This window comes from Fukomys damarensis, unplaced genomic scaffold, assembly GCF_012274545.1.
Source record: "Fukomys damarensis isolate Sample0158 unplaced genomic scaffold, DMR_v1.0_HiC HiC_scaffold_7, whole genome shotgun sequence".
Lineage (NCBI taxonomy): Eukaryota > Metazoa > Chordata > Mammalia > Rodentia > Bathyergidae > Fukomys > Fukomys damarensis.
This window is the reverse complement of record NW_022900919.1, coordinates 29,815,857-29,828,452: the sequence shown is the minus strand read 5'-3', so window position 1 is coordinate 29,828,452 and position 12,596 is coordinate 29,815,857. Positions and strand designations below refer to the sequence as shown.

The 12,596-nt window shown below is 41.6% G+C and overlaps 1 protein-coding gene across 1 annotated transcript in view; it reads left to right on the top strand.

Moving 5' to 3' along the window:
* Nucleotides 1-12,596, top strand: part of Pcsk2 (proprotein convertase subtilisin/kexin type 2) — a 247,448-nt gene that overhangs the window by 187,930 nt on the left and 46,922 nt on the right. Inside the window, exon 6 of the mRNA XM_010634126.2 lies at nt 11,953-12,029. Within this exon, the coding sequence (XP_010632428.1) occupies nt 11,953-12,029 (77 nt within the window). The remainder of the gene's footprint in view (nt 1-11,952; nt 12,030-12,596) is intronic.

Sequence of the window (12,596 nt, the reverse complement as noted above, 5' to 3'; positions counted from 1 at the left end):
AGGTGGAAAAACTAACAGGGAGAGGAAGGAGGCATAAAGAGGAAAGAGAGAGAGAGAGAGAGAGACAAAGGTAAAGCTTGCACTGGTTTTACAAATACGAGTCAATGTAAACGTAAATGCCCTGGGGGCCTTATTAAAATATAAATCATCAGAACTCTGGAAGGCTAAGATAGAAGGATTGCAAGTTCAAGCCCAGCCTGGGCAACTTAACAATATATTGGGAGTCTGTCTCAATATTTTAAAATGAAATAAAATGTTAAAAGGCTAGGGCTATATCTTGGTGCGAAGTTCCTGGCTCAAATCTGTAGTAGTGAAAAAAGGAGGAGGAGAAAGAGGAAGAGAGAGAAAGAGAGAGGGTAAGGAGAGAGAGAGGGAAGAAGGGAGAGGGAGAGCAAGAAAGGGAAGGGGAAAGACAGAGAGAGAGTCTGTGGTGGGCCTGAGATTCTGATGCCCTAAACATTTTCTGGGCTATCGGTCCACAAACCACACATTAAACCACAATGAGGCTAGAATATGACAGACTGTTAGTCACTGGTGATAATTCGGTGGTTCTAAACCTTGGCTATCATTGGAGTCACTTGAGGACCGTTTGTTTGTTTGTTTGTTTGTTCTACCAGTGCCCAAGCTCCACTCTATACCAATTAAATAGGATCAAGTGATTCCTCAAGCACTTACATTTCTTTTTTTTAAAACAATTTTATTGAACTAAAATTAGCATACCACCAAGCACTTGCATTCCTAAATGCTCTTCAAGCAAGTCTTGTGTGCAGCCTGAGTTAGCAATCACTATTAGCTGATAAGGCTTCATTAAAAATTCTATAACTGATGTATTAACTCATGAGGGCTAATAAGATACTTCAGGTAAGGGCAGCTACTTCCCCAGTAGGGACTTGTAATTGCACAGGGCTTGGCAGATAGTTGGTACTCAAAAATATTTGTTCAACAACAAAAAAAAAAAATTGCCTGAATGCAAGAATGGAGAACTTTGAAGGCCAATAACCCGCAGAATGAAATGAGTTAAATCCATCATATCAAAATGGCAAGGGGCAAGATTGAAATTTGAGGACATGGATCTTTAGAGTTACATTTCCAAACCCCCAGGGTAGGTTCTTGGGCCACTTTTAATGCTGACTCTGCTGATACCCAGAGAAGTCAACGCTGTGAATTTTACCGTTACTTTTTTCCAGTGTTTCCCACACACCCAATGGTCACAGCATACCTGCAGTTTTTGTGACTGGTGGTATTATTTACCTGGGAAGACTCCTTAAATTGGTTCACCTTTTTAACCCTAAAAAATGCCTTTAAAGGGAAATTACAAATCACCATTTCAGATAGGAAAACCACCCATATCTCTCAACAGAAGCAGAAATGACCATCAAAGTACAGGTTACAAAAGCAACAGAGGTGGATGTTTCTGCCTCCTCTGTCAGAGGAGGATTAACTGGGATGGGGAGGCTGAGTTCAATGCCCAGTACCAGAAAGAAAAAATTTATCTCAGGGGATAAAGGTACACCTCAGTGATAGAGCATTTGCCGGTATGCCCAAAGCTTTGGGTTCAATCTCTAGCACCAAAATTAATTAAGTTTTTAAAACTAGGATGAGGAGATGCTGAAGCCTCAGGGACACTTAACAGAGACTCTGCCTTTGGCATCAGAAGCATGATTGAAATGAGCTATAGCCCTGTCATGCCAGGTTGTTTAAGTGGGGGACAGCCACCAGGTAAGCTTCCCATCCCTGTGACAAAACTCCAGAGAGAATCAACTTATAGAGAGGTTTATTTTGTCTCACAGTTTGGGAGGTTTCAGTCCACGGTTCACTGGCTTTGTCACTGTTGAACCTGTGGGGACATTATGGTGGGGAGGGCAAGGCAGAGCAAGACTATTTGCCTCGTGGCTGGTGTATTAGTCAGCTTTCCTGCCACTGGGATCAAATACTGGAAAGCCAAGACTGAAAGGAGGAACTGGTTTGTTTGCCTTACCCATGGTCGGCTGGCTCCAAAGTGAAACATCACTGCAGAAGGACATGGGGGGCAAAGCTGCTAAGGCCATGGCAGCCAGGACGCAGAGCAGGGAAACAGCACCAGAAAAGAAGGGACCAGGGATCAGATATAGTACCCAAGGCCATAGTTCTACCACCCCCATACACACAGATGTGTGTTTTAATCATCCCCTAGGCTGCTCTACAGCCATTCCAGTTGATCATGCAGCTTACCTGAACAGTTGGGAGATGAAAAGACAAAATAAAAAGGAACAGGGTGGCACAATTCTCTTTGAGGGCACATCCTTGGTAACCTAAAACTTTTTGTTCTGTCCCCTTAAAAGTACCACCACCTCTCCGCAGCGTGTGGGCTGGGGACCAAGCCTTTAACACATAGTTTCTGGGGATATTCAAGATCCTAACTATCACAGCATCTTGTGAAATCCATTCTCAGCCAATGAGCTTCAAATCCTACCCAGAAATCCCAGGGCCATCAAGTAGTGCTTAAAATAATTTCAGAAAGGAAACATTACCAAGATTTCAGTGTCTGAGGCATCCAAACATCAATATTATTTGTCTTTTTGAGATATGTTTTTTTTTTAAATCCTCCTTCTAAGAGGAGTTGCATAATCAAGAGAGAGCAAAGAAGTGGATGGATCCTCTTGTGGAAAGCAGGTGGAAGCTTATTTGTTGGTTTTGGCTTCAAAGGCATTAGAGTGACTCCATATAAAAGAATCCACTAAATAAAGCCATTTTCATAGAAAAAAAAGAAACAAAGAAAGAAAGCAAGAGAGGAAGAAAGAAGAAAAAGAGTGAACAAACCATACAGAGTAAGAGATGTGCTTCCTCATCTGAGAAGTGTGTCTCAGTGCAAAGCACTGAATTGTTAGCTCCATTTGTACACTTGGATTTGAATAGCGTGATTCACTGATGCTCTAGGAAAAATGTGCACTAACATACTTTTTCATTTAGTGATTTTTTTTCTCTTTTAAATGATACATGCAGTAGAATGTGATACTTATGATTCCAATGAAGAGAAGCAAGATTGCATAGTTTAGGAGAGAGGCCTCTGGAACCAGTCTGCTAGGTCTAAATCCTTCTCTTCCCCTTTCATCTATGTGATGTTGGGCAAACATTCAATGTGTCTGTGCCTTGTTTTCTTTTCTCATAACATTGGTATGATAATGAATCATACCTACATGAAGCTATCAAAAAGAGAAGCTAGTATTTATAAAACTTCTGTAAGAGACCCTTGCATATGAATAGTTTCTCTGGTGTGAATAAACTGTAATAGTACATAAGATCCTAATGAGATAATTGACAATGTGAAATAGGAAGAAAGGGGCTAAAAGTGTAGGGAAAGTGGGAAGGGTAGGGGAAAGGTAATAATGGAAAGGAAAAAATGGGAGAAAATTAAAAACTGGAAATAAAATGTTTGTAAATGGGGAGGGGAGAAGGGGGTGAAGAGAGGGCAGGGACAAGGGGAAAAAATGAGAACCAAGACCTGTCCTGTAAAGGTACAAGATCCCAATAATGAATGTAACTGTAATATATACCTAAAATGTATCAATAAACTCAATGAGGAAAAAAAAGAGACCCTTGCAAAAAGTAGCACTCAATTTATGTTATTTGTTGTTATGATACAAAAAAATTAACACTAAACAAAAACTTATTCAATGAAAACAGCACCACCCTTCTACTCCAAACCTCATGCCCTCCTTAGAGGCAAAGTTCTATAAAAGACGCCTGTATCTCTTTGCAGAAATACTCTATGCATTAACCATCAAGTATGTTCCCCTTTTCTATGTAAATGGGAGATTATTATGCACTCTTTCTGCCATTGCCTCTTTCACTTAACTATTCCTTGAGTTCCTTGAAGGTCCCTTATCTCATTCTTACCAGAGTTGCAGAGTTTTGCATTGTATGAAAGCCCTATAATTTATTTAACATGTCCCTAATTTGAATATTTAGGTTGTTTCTAGTCTTTCTTGGCTGTCATGAATACATTTGAGCATACATCTCTCATATCTTTGCAAGTATATTTTAAGTTAAATTCTTAGAGGATTCCTAGGTCAAATAGTTCACTTTTTGCTTCACTAGATATTGACAAATTTCTCTTTCAACATTGCACCAACTCGCACACTATCTACACAGTTACCAGTGTGCCCTCATTCTTGAAATATTTTAGCTACTTAAAACAGAATGTAGGGCCAGGGGTTTGACTCAGTGGTTCCACCACCTGCTCACAAGTGCAAAGTCCCAAATTCAATCCCTGGTACGCAAAAAAAATGCATAGGGTAACGAAGTTTCTTAGTCTGTTTGGGTTGCTATTACAGAATATCTTAGAATGGGTAATTTATAAGGAACAAATTTATTTTTCATGGTGCTTGATCTTGGAAATTGAAAGTCGTGATGCCACAGATGCAGAATCTCCTCCTCATAGGTGGCACCTTGTTGCTACAGAAGGTAGAAAGTTCCCACAGGCCTCTTTTATAAAGGCATTGACCCCTCTTATGAGGACCACACTTTCATGGCCCTACTCACCAAAGACCTTCCCTTCTAACTGCTTACACATCAGACATTCAATTTCAACAATGAATTTTTTTAAATTTTGGTTTAACTTTATTCTTTTGTTTTTTGTTTCATTAAATTTATTGGTACTTTTTAGGTATACAGTTTAGTAACATTCACCATTGGGATCTTGTACTTTACATGATGTATCTTGGTTCTCGTTTTTTCCCCATACCCCTGCCCTCCCTTCACCCCCTCCACCCTTCCCTATTTACAAAGACTTTGTTTCCATTTTTTCCTTTTCTCATATTTTTTCTTTTCCATTCTTTCAACGTATGAGTATTAAAGGGACACAAATGTTGCACCATAACAAGAAAGGCAATTATTTTGAATCACAGTTATCAAAAGATTAATAATACACATTTGTGAAACAACAACTTATGTTCTTCCTTATTAACACATTAATAATGTGTGCTAAAAAACAGGGTGGGGTGTGCTAAAAAGGTATTTCCACATATCTGCCTCAATTACAATGTGGTGTGAAAATATATATTGATGGCAAGCCCATGAGTATTGCTAATAACACTGTGGTTTGTACTCCACATTTGTAATGGAAGGAAATGCTTAATTTGAGATGGCAGCTAATGAAAATAAAGATATACATTTTTTTCACTCAAGTTGTGAAGCCTGTCTTGAAGCCAGCTCTTGAAGCTTAACTGCAGCAAGTGGCAGCTTCTTAATGCATTAGGTCAGCCCAAGAATGCGTGCTTTTAGGGAAAAGTTGAAACTTCATGTGTGGGAATTGGCCTCAGTCTAATCCAATTCAGTTTTCATTGGCCAACTACGATACCAAGACACCCTGAGAAGATGTACACAGGCAAAGATCACTATAAAGAAGCCTTCTCAGCCTTTCAGACAGCTGGGCTGTCTCTCAGAGGAATAATATCAGAGGTGAAATATGAAATATTATATCTCCGAACCTGTTAACTCTATGTTACACCAAGTTCTTGTTCTCTAGAAATCAAAGAATGAGTCCTAGGAACAACAGAGGTTAAGAGTAGGAAGATATTTATTGATACGAAAGCTCTTGAAGAGCAACAGGGGTCCAGAGTGGGTAGCCTGGGGACCCACTTTACAGAAGTTTTATAGGGTGAAACCCACATGGATACAACATGGGCCACAGCCATGAACATCCAGTAAGGTTACAAGTATAGTCGCTTAGTAAATGGTGGTCCAATTGGGAAACAAGTCGCATAACAAGCATAGATGGAGAGAACAAAGATTCTCCTAGGAAGTGGTGGGTCAAGGTCTCTAGTCACCCATCGGGGTGGTTGATGTCTATCTAGACTTCATTAGGCCAGTTTTTTTTTTCTTTTTATGTACTGGGGTTGAACATGGGACCTTGCACTTGTGAAACAGGCAGCTGAACCACTGAGCTAAATTCCCAGCCCATAAGCTCAGTATTTGTTCTTTGAGGAAGTATGTAGGTCTGGTCATCTTGTCTTTATCTTAAGGCCTGATTTTCAGCTGATGCTCCAGTCTCCAGTGCAGCTGTGGTATGTTTCAACTTTGTCCTGACCCCCTCGAGGACCTCGCCCTATCTGACTGCCTATAGCATTTCACCTAGTTCATCTATCTCTAAGAACTCCTTCCTTCTACAGGCATCCCACAGGATTTGGGGAAAAACATAATAAAACAGTTTAAATTCCCTGGGAAAAACTGAAAGATACCCTATTAATACAGGGCATGGTTCTAATCATTCAGAATGATTATTATTGCTGTCTCCTTTTGGGCTTGGAACTTACAGCTTTTCCCAGTTCTGCTGATATGGGTGGCAATGACAGCCTAAGGATGGAGCTGTTCCACTTTGGAAAATATAAGAGTCCAGTTGCCCAAGACATGGCTTGGGACATGGTGACACTCATGCGTCCTGACTATTAGGTCACATCTTATCTGGAGAGTGCTCCAGGGACTTGGGAAGTTCTAGAATTTCCAGGGGCAAATCCACAGTCAGACAGCATTGTGTCACAAGCAAAACACAAACCATTCTGGGAACCTTGGGAGCACAGAAGAGAGATTTCCAGCAAATTTTGGACTACACATCTTTTCTCTTAATTTGGAGGGAGCTAGAGAAATGTTAAATTTCATTAAGCTTTACAGCCAGATTTAGTATAGACATAAATCCCTTTAATGTTGGTTTCAGTCAAAAGTGAGCTGAATGTTATTGTTAAAACGGTGCATGTGGGAGAATTATTTGAGGAAAATCAAAATAGACACAATTGGAAACATTCAGGCATGACCATATTAGATGCAAGTAGGCACAATAGCAAAATTCTTTAGGCTCTAATGGACTGGGCTATTTTCTTGTTCCCTTTCCATACAGATGAGCTTTGTTCTGGGGCAATATGGTTGCAATTGGAGAGTCTACCTAAGGAGGCTCATTTCTCTTTCATTAGTCGGTGAGCACAGTGCAATTTCAGCTAATACAGTTACACAGCTCCTAGCTGGGTTATTTGGTTAAATGCCTTCAGGGAAAGTAGCAATCCAGAATAAAGGGGCAAATGCAACGTAGTTTCTTGTCCCGAATTCCTATGGCTGTGGAATTGCATTGGCAATTAATCATACTAGTATGCCACGCTGTCCTCGTGATCACAAACACCTACTGTTTGAGATGTTACTTAAGTCTTGTATTACTCGATATTTACCTCCCTAGTGAGGTTTCTTGAATGGGTTTGTATATGACTATAACTAGAGAGGCCTTTCCTTGTCATTGCTTGTAGACCTATTTGTACCTATACAGTGCACTTGGGAGAAGTTGAAAACAGGTGCCCTCTATCAGTGGGTAAATTGCAAAACAGCATCTTTCCTCCAGGCAAACCAATCAGGAAAAGATGTCCCCTTTGGGCAGACAGAGAAGACAAGGGCAGCCCCTCTGGGCTGAACAATTATTTTTAAAGCCCCACCCCCAAAGCATGTGGCCTTGGCAGCCCCCGCTGCTCCTCTTGGGTAGGCACCCTCGGGCAAGGCACAATGACAGCCCTGATTCTAGGAACCACTTTCCAAACTTTGTAGTCAGACTAGAATTTGCTCCTTGGTGCTCTAAAAACATCTGTTCCATTTCATCAATGGGTGTCCACATAAATATATCAGCTTATTGCAAGAATCTAGTATCATGAGAGTTAAAAAAAATCATTCTTAAAAATGAACAATGGGGCTGGGGTATGGCTTAGTGGTAGAGCACTGGCCTAGCATGCACAAGGCCCTGGGTTCAGTCTTCAGTACCAAAATAAAAGGAAGATGAATGAGGTCATCAACCTCATTGAAGCAATTGCTTCTACAAGCTGGAGGCCTACATTCACCTGCCCTTCTCTGCAAAGAAGGGTTCTGACCATGAAGACAGTGGGACATTTTCAGGTGGAAAGGCAGCAGAGCTACTGGGGTGGGGACTCCCAGAAGCTGCCCTCAACCAATGATGGAGGAGAAACCAGGTGGTCCTTGCTCTACATCACTGTAGGATGTTCTCTGTGGTCTCCATCGGTGCCCCTGAGGGCTGAGCCCCAGCTTCTGATCCTGGCTTTTCACCTGATAATCCACTTTTGATTGGCATGAGACAAGTCTTCAAACTCCTTATGGTGTAGTCTGACTAGTTCGGACCAGATTTCTTTTCAGCAGCCCCAGTGCACCTAGAAAGAACGGGGCATGGGAGAGATGCGTCCCAGATCTGTTCCAGGGGACTGTCCTAGAAGACATGGTCTGGGTGAGATGCTATACTGCAGGCTTTAGGATAGCAGCCAGGGAGCCTATGTGGCCTAGGACACACTGGGTCAGGCATTGGCAAACTTCCCAACAAAGGACAGGTAATGACTCTCTTAGGCTCTGCAGCTTCTGCATAGCTGCTTAACTCTGCTGCTGTATTGCAAGGGCAACCACAGGCCATTGGTAAACAAAGGGATGTGACTGTGTTCTAATAAAACTTTATCTACAAACACAAGTTGTGGGTCAGATTTTGTGCCTGGGCCATATTTTGTAATTCTTGCCGTAGGTGATCAAGGAGGGATGAAGACACAAAAGGAGTAGTAAGAACTGAGAAAATGTCCACACTGCATCTGTCCATTCTTTCATTTTATCCTCACAGCAACAGAGTGGTAACAGTCCCATCTATCATCGGCAATTTAAAGATGAGGGAGTTACTGTTTCCAAAGCAGCAATAAACTTTCAAGGTCACAATCAACTAAAGCCGGACCTCTCTGATATTAACCCTTCTCTTCCTCCATCTACAAGCTGTGTCCACAGATACAAGTATCTTGTGCAGCCTGGCAAGCGAGTCCCCCGGGTCACAGAGACATTGAGTTCCAGATTTGGGAGTTGGGATATAATAAGTCAGAGGATTTTCTGAAAATCAGTACTCCCCCTGTCTTCTTGGTTTAGAGTGCAGTGCATGCACGTCAGGTACCTAAAACTCACACCCTATGATGACCAAACCCATAATTATTTAACTTTCTGGCTCGGGGCAAGCATAAACTTGCTTTCTGACTACATATTCTAACATTCCAAAATTAAGTCTTAAGATTATTGAATACCACAGGCTGGTTTTTTTCCCCTGCACTCAACTTTTATAAGAGAAAATGAGCCATCATCAGAAGTTTCTTCCAGAAATAACTTCCAGGGAAGTCCTGAGGTCAGTTTGGATTCAACCCAGTCTTCTCACTGTCTGTGAGAGGGTACAATAACAATTCAAGTTCTTAATGACAACTCTGAATCATCCCTATCCTGAATCACCAAAGATTAAATTATGCTCACTAAACAGCTAATATTTTCTAAAGCAAGAAAATAGATTCACCTATTTTAGAAAAAAGTTAGAGAAGACCAAACAACAACAAGCACTGAGCTCAGCCTAGAATGACCACAACACTGAGTTTACCAGAACACCACTTACTCTAAATTTTCCATGTTAATGGCCACCACAGAAAAGTCCCATATAATTCAAGGCCAGTTTAACTTACTCTTGTACATAAGTAATTTTATGGGAGACAACATTGTAATTCAAATCAATAGATGATTCAGTTTGGCTATAAAAGCATAAACAGAACCCTTGAAAATTTTGTTCGTTGTTCTTTCTCGCTGTAAACCATTTGATTTTCAGCCAGAAAACAGTCCGCCAAACAAAACTGTTTGCCTTTCTTAATGCTCCATGTAGACTGTTACCCAAGGAATTAAATATTAGTCATCAAATTCAGCATAAATATAACAAACTTTTAGAGTTCCTATGTCATCGTTTATTGCAACGTTGAGAGGCAAGTTTGACCTCATACAACATCGACACAGTCTTTGTTGTTATAAAAATGATTGCAGGGTTCCCAGGGTCTCGGCTTCAAGTTCCACTGTCAGAATTTGCCAACCCCTTCTTCTAACCTCCACCTGCCTGGAAGAAGCCATCTAGCCCAGGATGGAGAGCCGAGCAACCTCAATCCAAAGCAAAGTGGTGATTTTGAGCCAGAAAAATAAGCCAGAGTGGAGAGCTTGTGAAAGCAGTCCCAAGTAACAAGTGCAGAAATTCTCCGCCCCTCTCTAATCAATCTTCTATTCTGTCTGCCAGTCTAAATTCACTGGTGACAGAAACTTGATGTTGCTCAACTCAGCCTTTGCACCACCTTCTCTATCTCTAGAACTCTCCTCAAGCTCAAAGGCCCTATGATAGCTGTCCACCTGCTGTCCACTCTGGCTTCCAGGACAACCCCATTCCCATTGTCCTTAGTTATCAGGCCACGAAGACCCTGCCTAAACCCTAGATCTTCATTGTCCTGACCACTAGAACTTTCTAGGCCAGCTGTTTCCAATGTGATGCCCTCACCAGGCTCAGTTCCCACAGAATATTCTGCTACTCGCTAACCTGCCCTAAAGATCAGGAATACTTCAAGACTATTAGTTGAAGTACCTCACGGAGCCACTTTGGATCCATGATTTGAGGCCCCTGTCCTAGGATGTAGCTCAGACCTCTCTGACTTTGACCTTCCAAGGAACAAGCATAACCCCATCCTACTTCATGAACACAGCTCAAATCAAAGGGTGGCGCTCAGGGCTCTGCTCATGCCAAGCTCCATATCCAAACCATAGAATTCTAATCCCTTCTGTGGAGAAATAAACCAGGCTTAGCAAACAGTTTTTCAAATCTATTGCTAAAGTATCAACCTCAGCCATGAAACTCAAAAGAAAAGATATTAACTGGTGTTTCTTTCCATATTCCTGCCCTGCTACCTGTACCTAAGAATGCTCCGACTTCTGAAAACTTTAGAGACAGGAGGAGTAGAACATGCTTCTGGAAGAAGGCAAATAAACTACTATTTCTAAATGGTAACCCTGAAGAAACTGAAATCTAGATATCTCAAAGAGAGTAAAGGAAAAAGGATGCAAATCTGAGAAGGTCCTAGAGACTAGTATCATAGACCAGATACAGAATTAAACTTTACGTGTAAAGAAAGTAATCTTGGATCCATGTGAGGGAGTAGAGGAGTGGAGACAGGAGAGATCCTTTTTAGAAGCCTGATGTTGGGTGAAGACCTAGAGTCTGGAATAAAAGATCGACATGTTCAAGACTCAAGGAAAACTGGCAGGGCCAAATTCCACTTCTTCCCAAGTGCATTTGTTTATTAAATTAGAGCAGGTTGAGGTTGAGTAGCCTTCATCCAAAATGTGTGGGACTACAAGTGTTTTGGATTTGAGGTTTCTTTCCAATTTGGATATATTTGCATACACCCAGATTGTCTCAAGGGCGGGGCCCAAAGCTACACATGAAAGCCTTTGGTGTGTCATATGTATCTTATGCACTTAGGCTAAGGGTCATTTTATACAATATACTGCTTTTTAACCATGATTTGTCACATGAGGCTGGGTGTGGAATTTTGCACTTTGGTGTCACATCAGCACTCAAAAAGTTTCTGATTTTGGAATTAAAGATTTCAGATGGATGCTAAAACTCCACTATAGTTCTAATCATTGCCACTGTTGTCTTCTCCATCTTGGCAAAGTCTCTGACATACATAAGACTGTCCATATCTGTTGAGTGAATAAACAATGTTAGGGGCTCAGGTAGGGGTTTAGCATCCTTAAGTGAAAAAGGGACAACCTCAGCCAGGCTGAAGTAGGGAGCTGGAAGTGGACCTTGTTAGTAAAGCAAGAGACCAAAGGCCACCTCACCGTAACATGAAACTAAAACCTCAGGCCATCCATCCAACTGCATCAAGGAAGCTCACCATAAGCCTGGATTCTGGGTGAACTCTGTGAACCCACAGAGGAAACAGAACCTAAAGATGAGATGAAGATGCCAGGCCCAGGTCAGGGCACGGTCACAGCCTTTCAGGGCTCTGGAGGCTCCTCCCTCAGAGCACCAGCTAGTGCGTCCCCCAGCACTGTCACTCGCTCTGCCTTTGGCTTCGCTGACTTCATGCCATGCCTTGTGTTTTTCAGAATGCAGAAGCCAGTTATGACTTCAGCAGCAATGACCCCTACCCGTACCCTCGGTACACAGATGACTGGTTTAACAGGTGAGCCGCGCCTGGGCACTGCGGGCCTTCAACTCTGGGGTTTTGTTTTCTGTCATTTTCTTTGAAGCTGAACTATCACCAGCAAAATCAGCCCAATGCTTCACTGATTATATTGTGATTTTCCTTCTTGGTGGCTACATTCTCTACATTCATAGATTTTTTTTTTATATATTATTGCTATGCTCAGGAATTATCTTTTGACTATTTTGTTCTGTTGAACTAGAAATTACTTGCTACTTTATTAAAGATAAAAACAGAAGTAAATCCTTTCTCAAGCTATGACAGGGTGATTGACAATATTTTAGATGCTGGCTTTGCTTGATCTGGTGAAATGATTGCAGGTGAAATTCTTTGCCCCACCGGCTCTACACCTGACTGTTTTTGAAAAAGCATTTCTGCTATAAGCAGATAGCAGCTCACTTTCAGCCAGAACAAGTGTGGTTGGCAGAGGCTTGAAGGAATGCTTGGGATAAAGCTCCTACTATGTGGAACTATTCAAACCTCTTATCTACAGGCGCCACTTTTCCTCAACCTGCTTTGCTACTAAACATGTAACTGTAGTCTCTC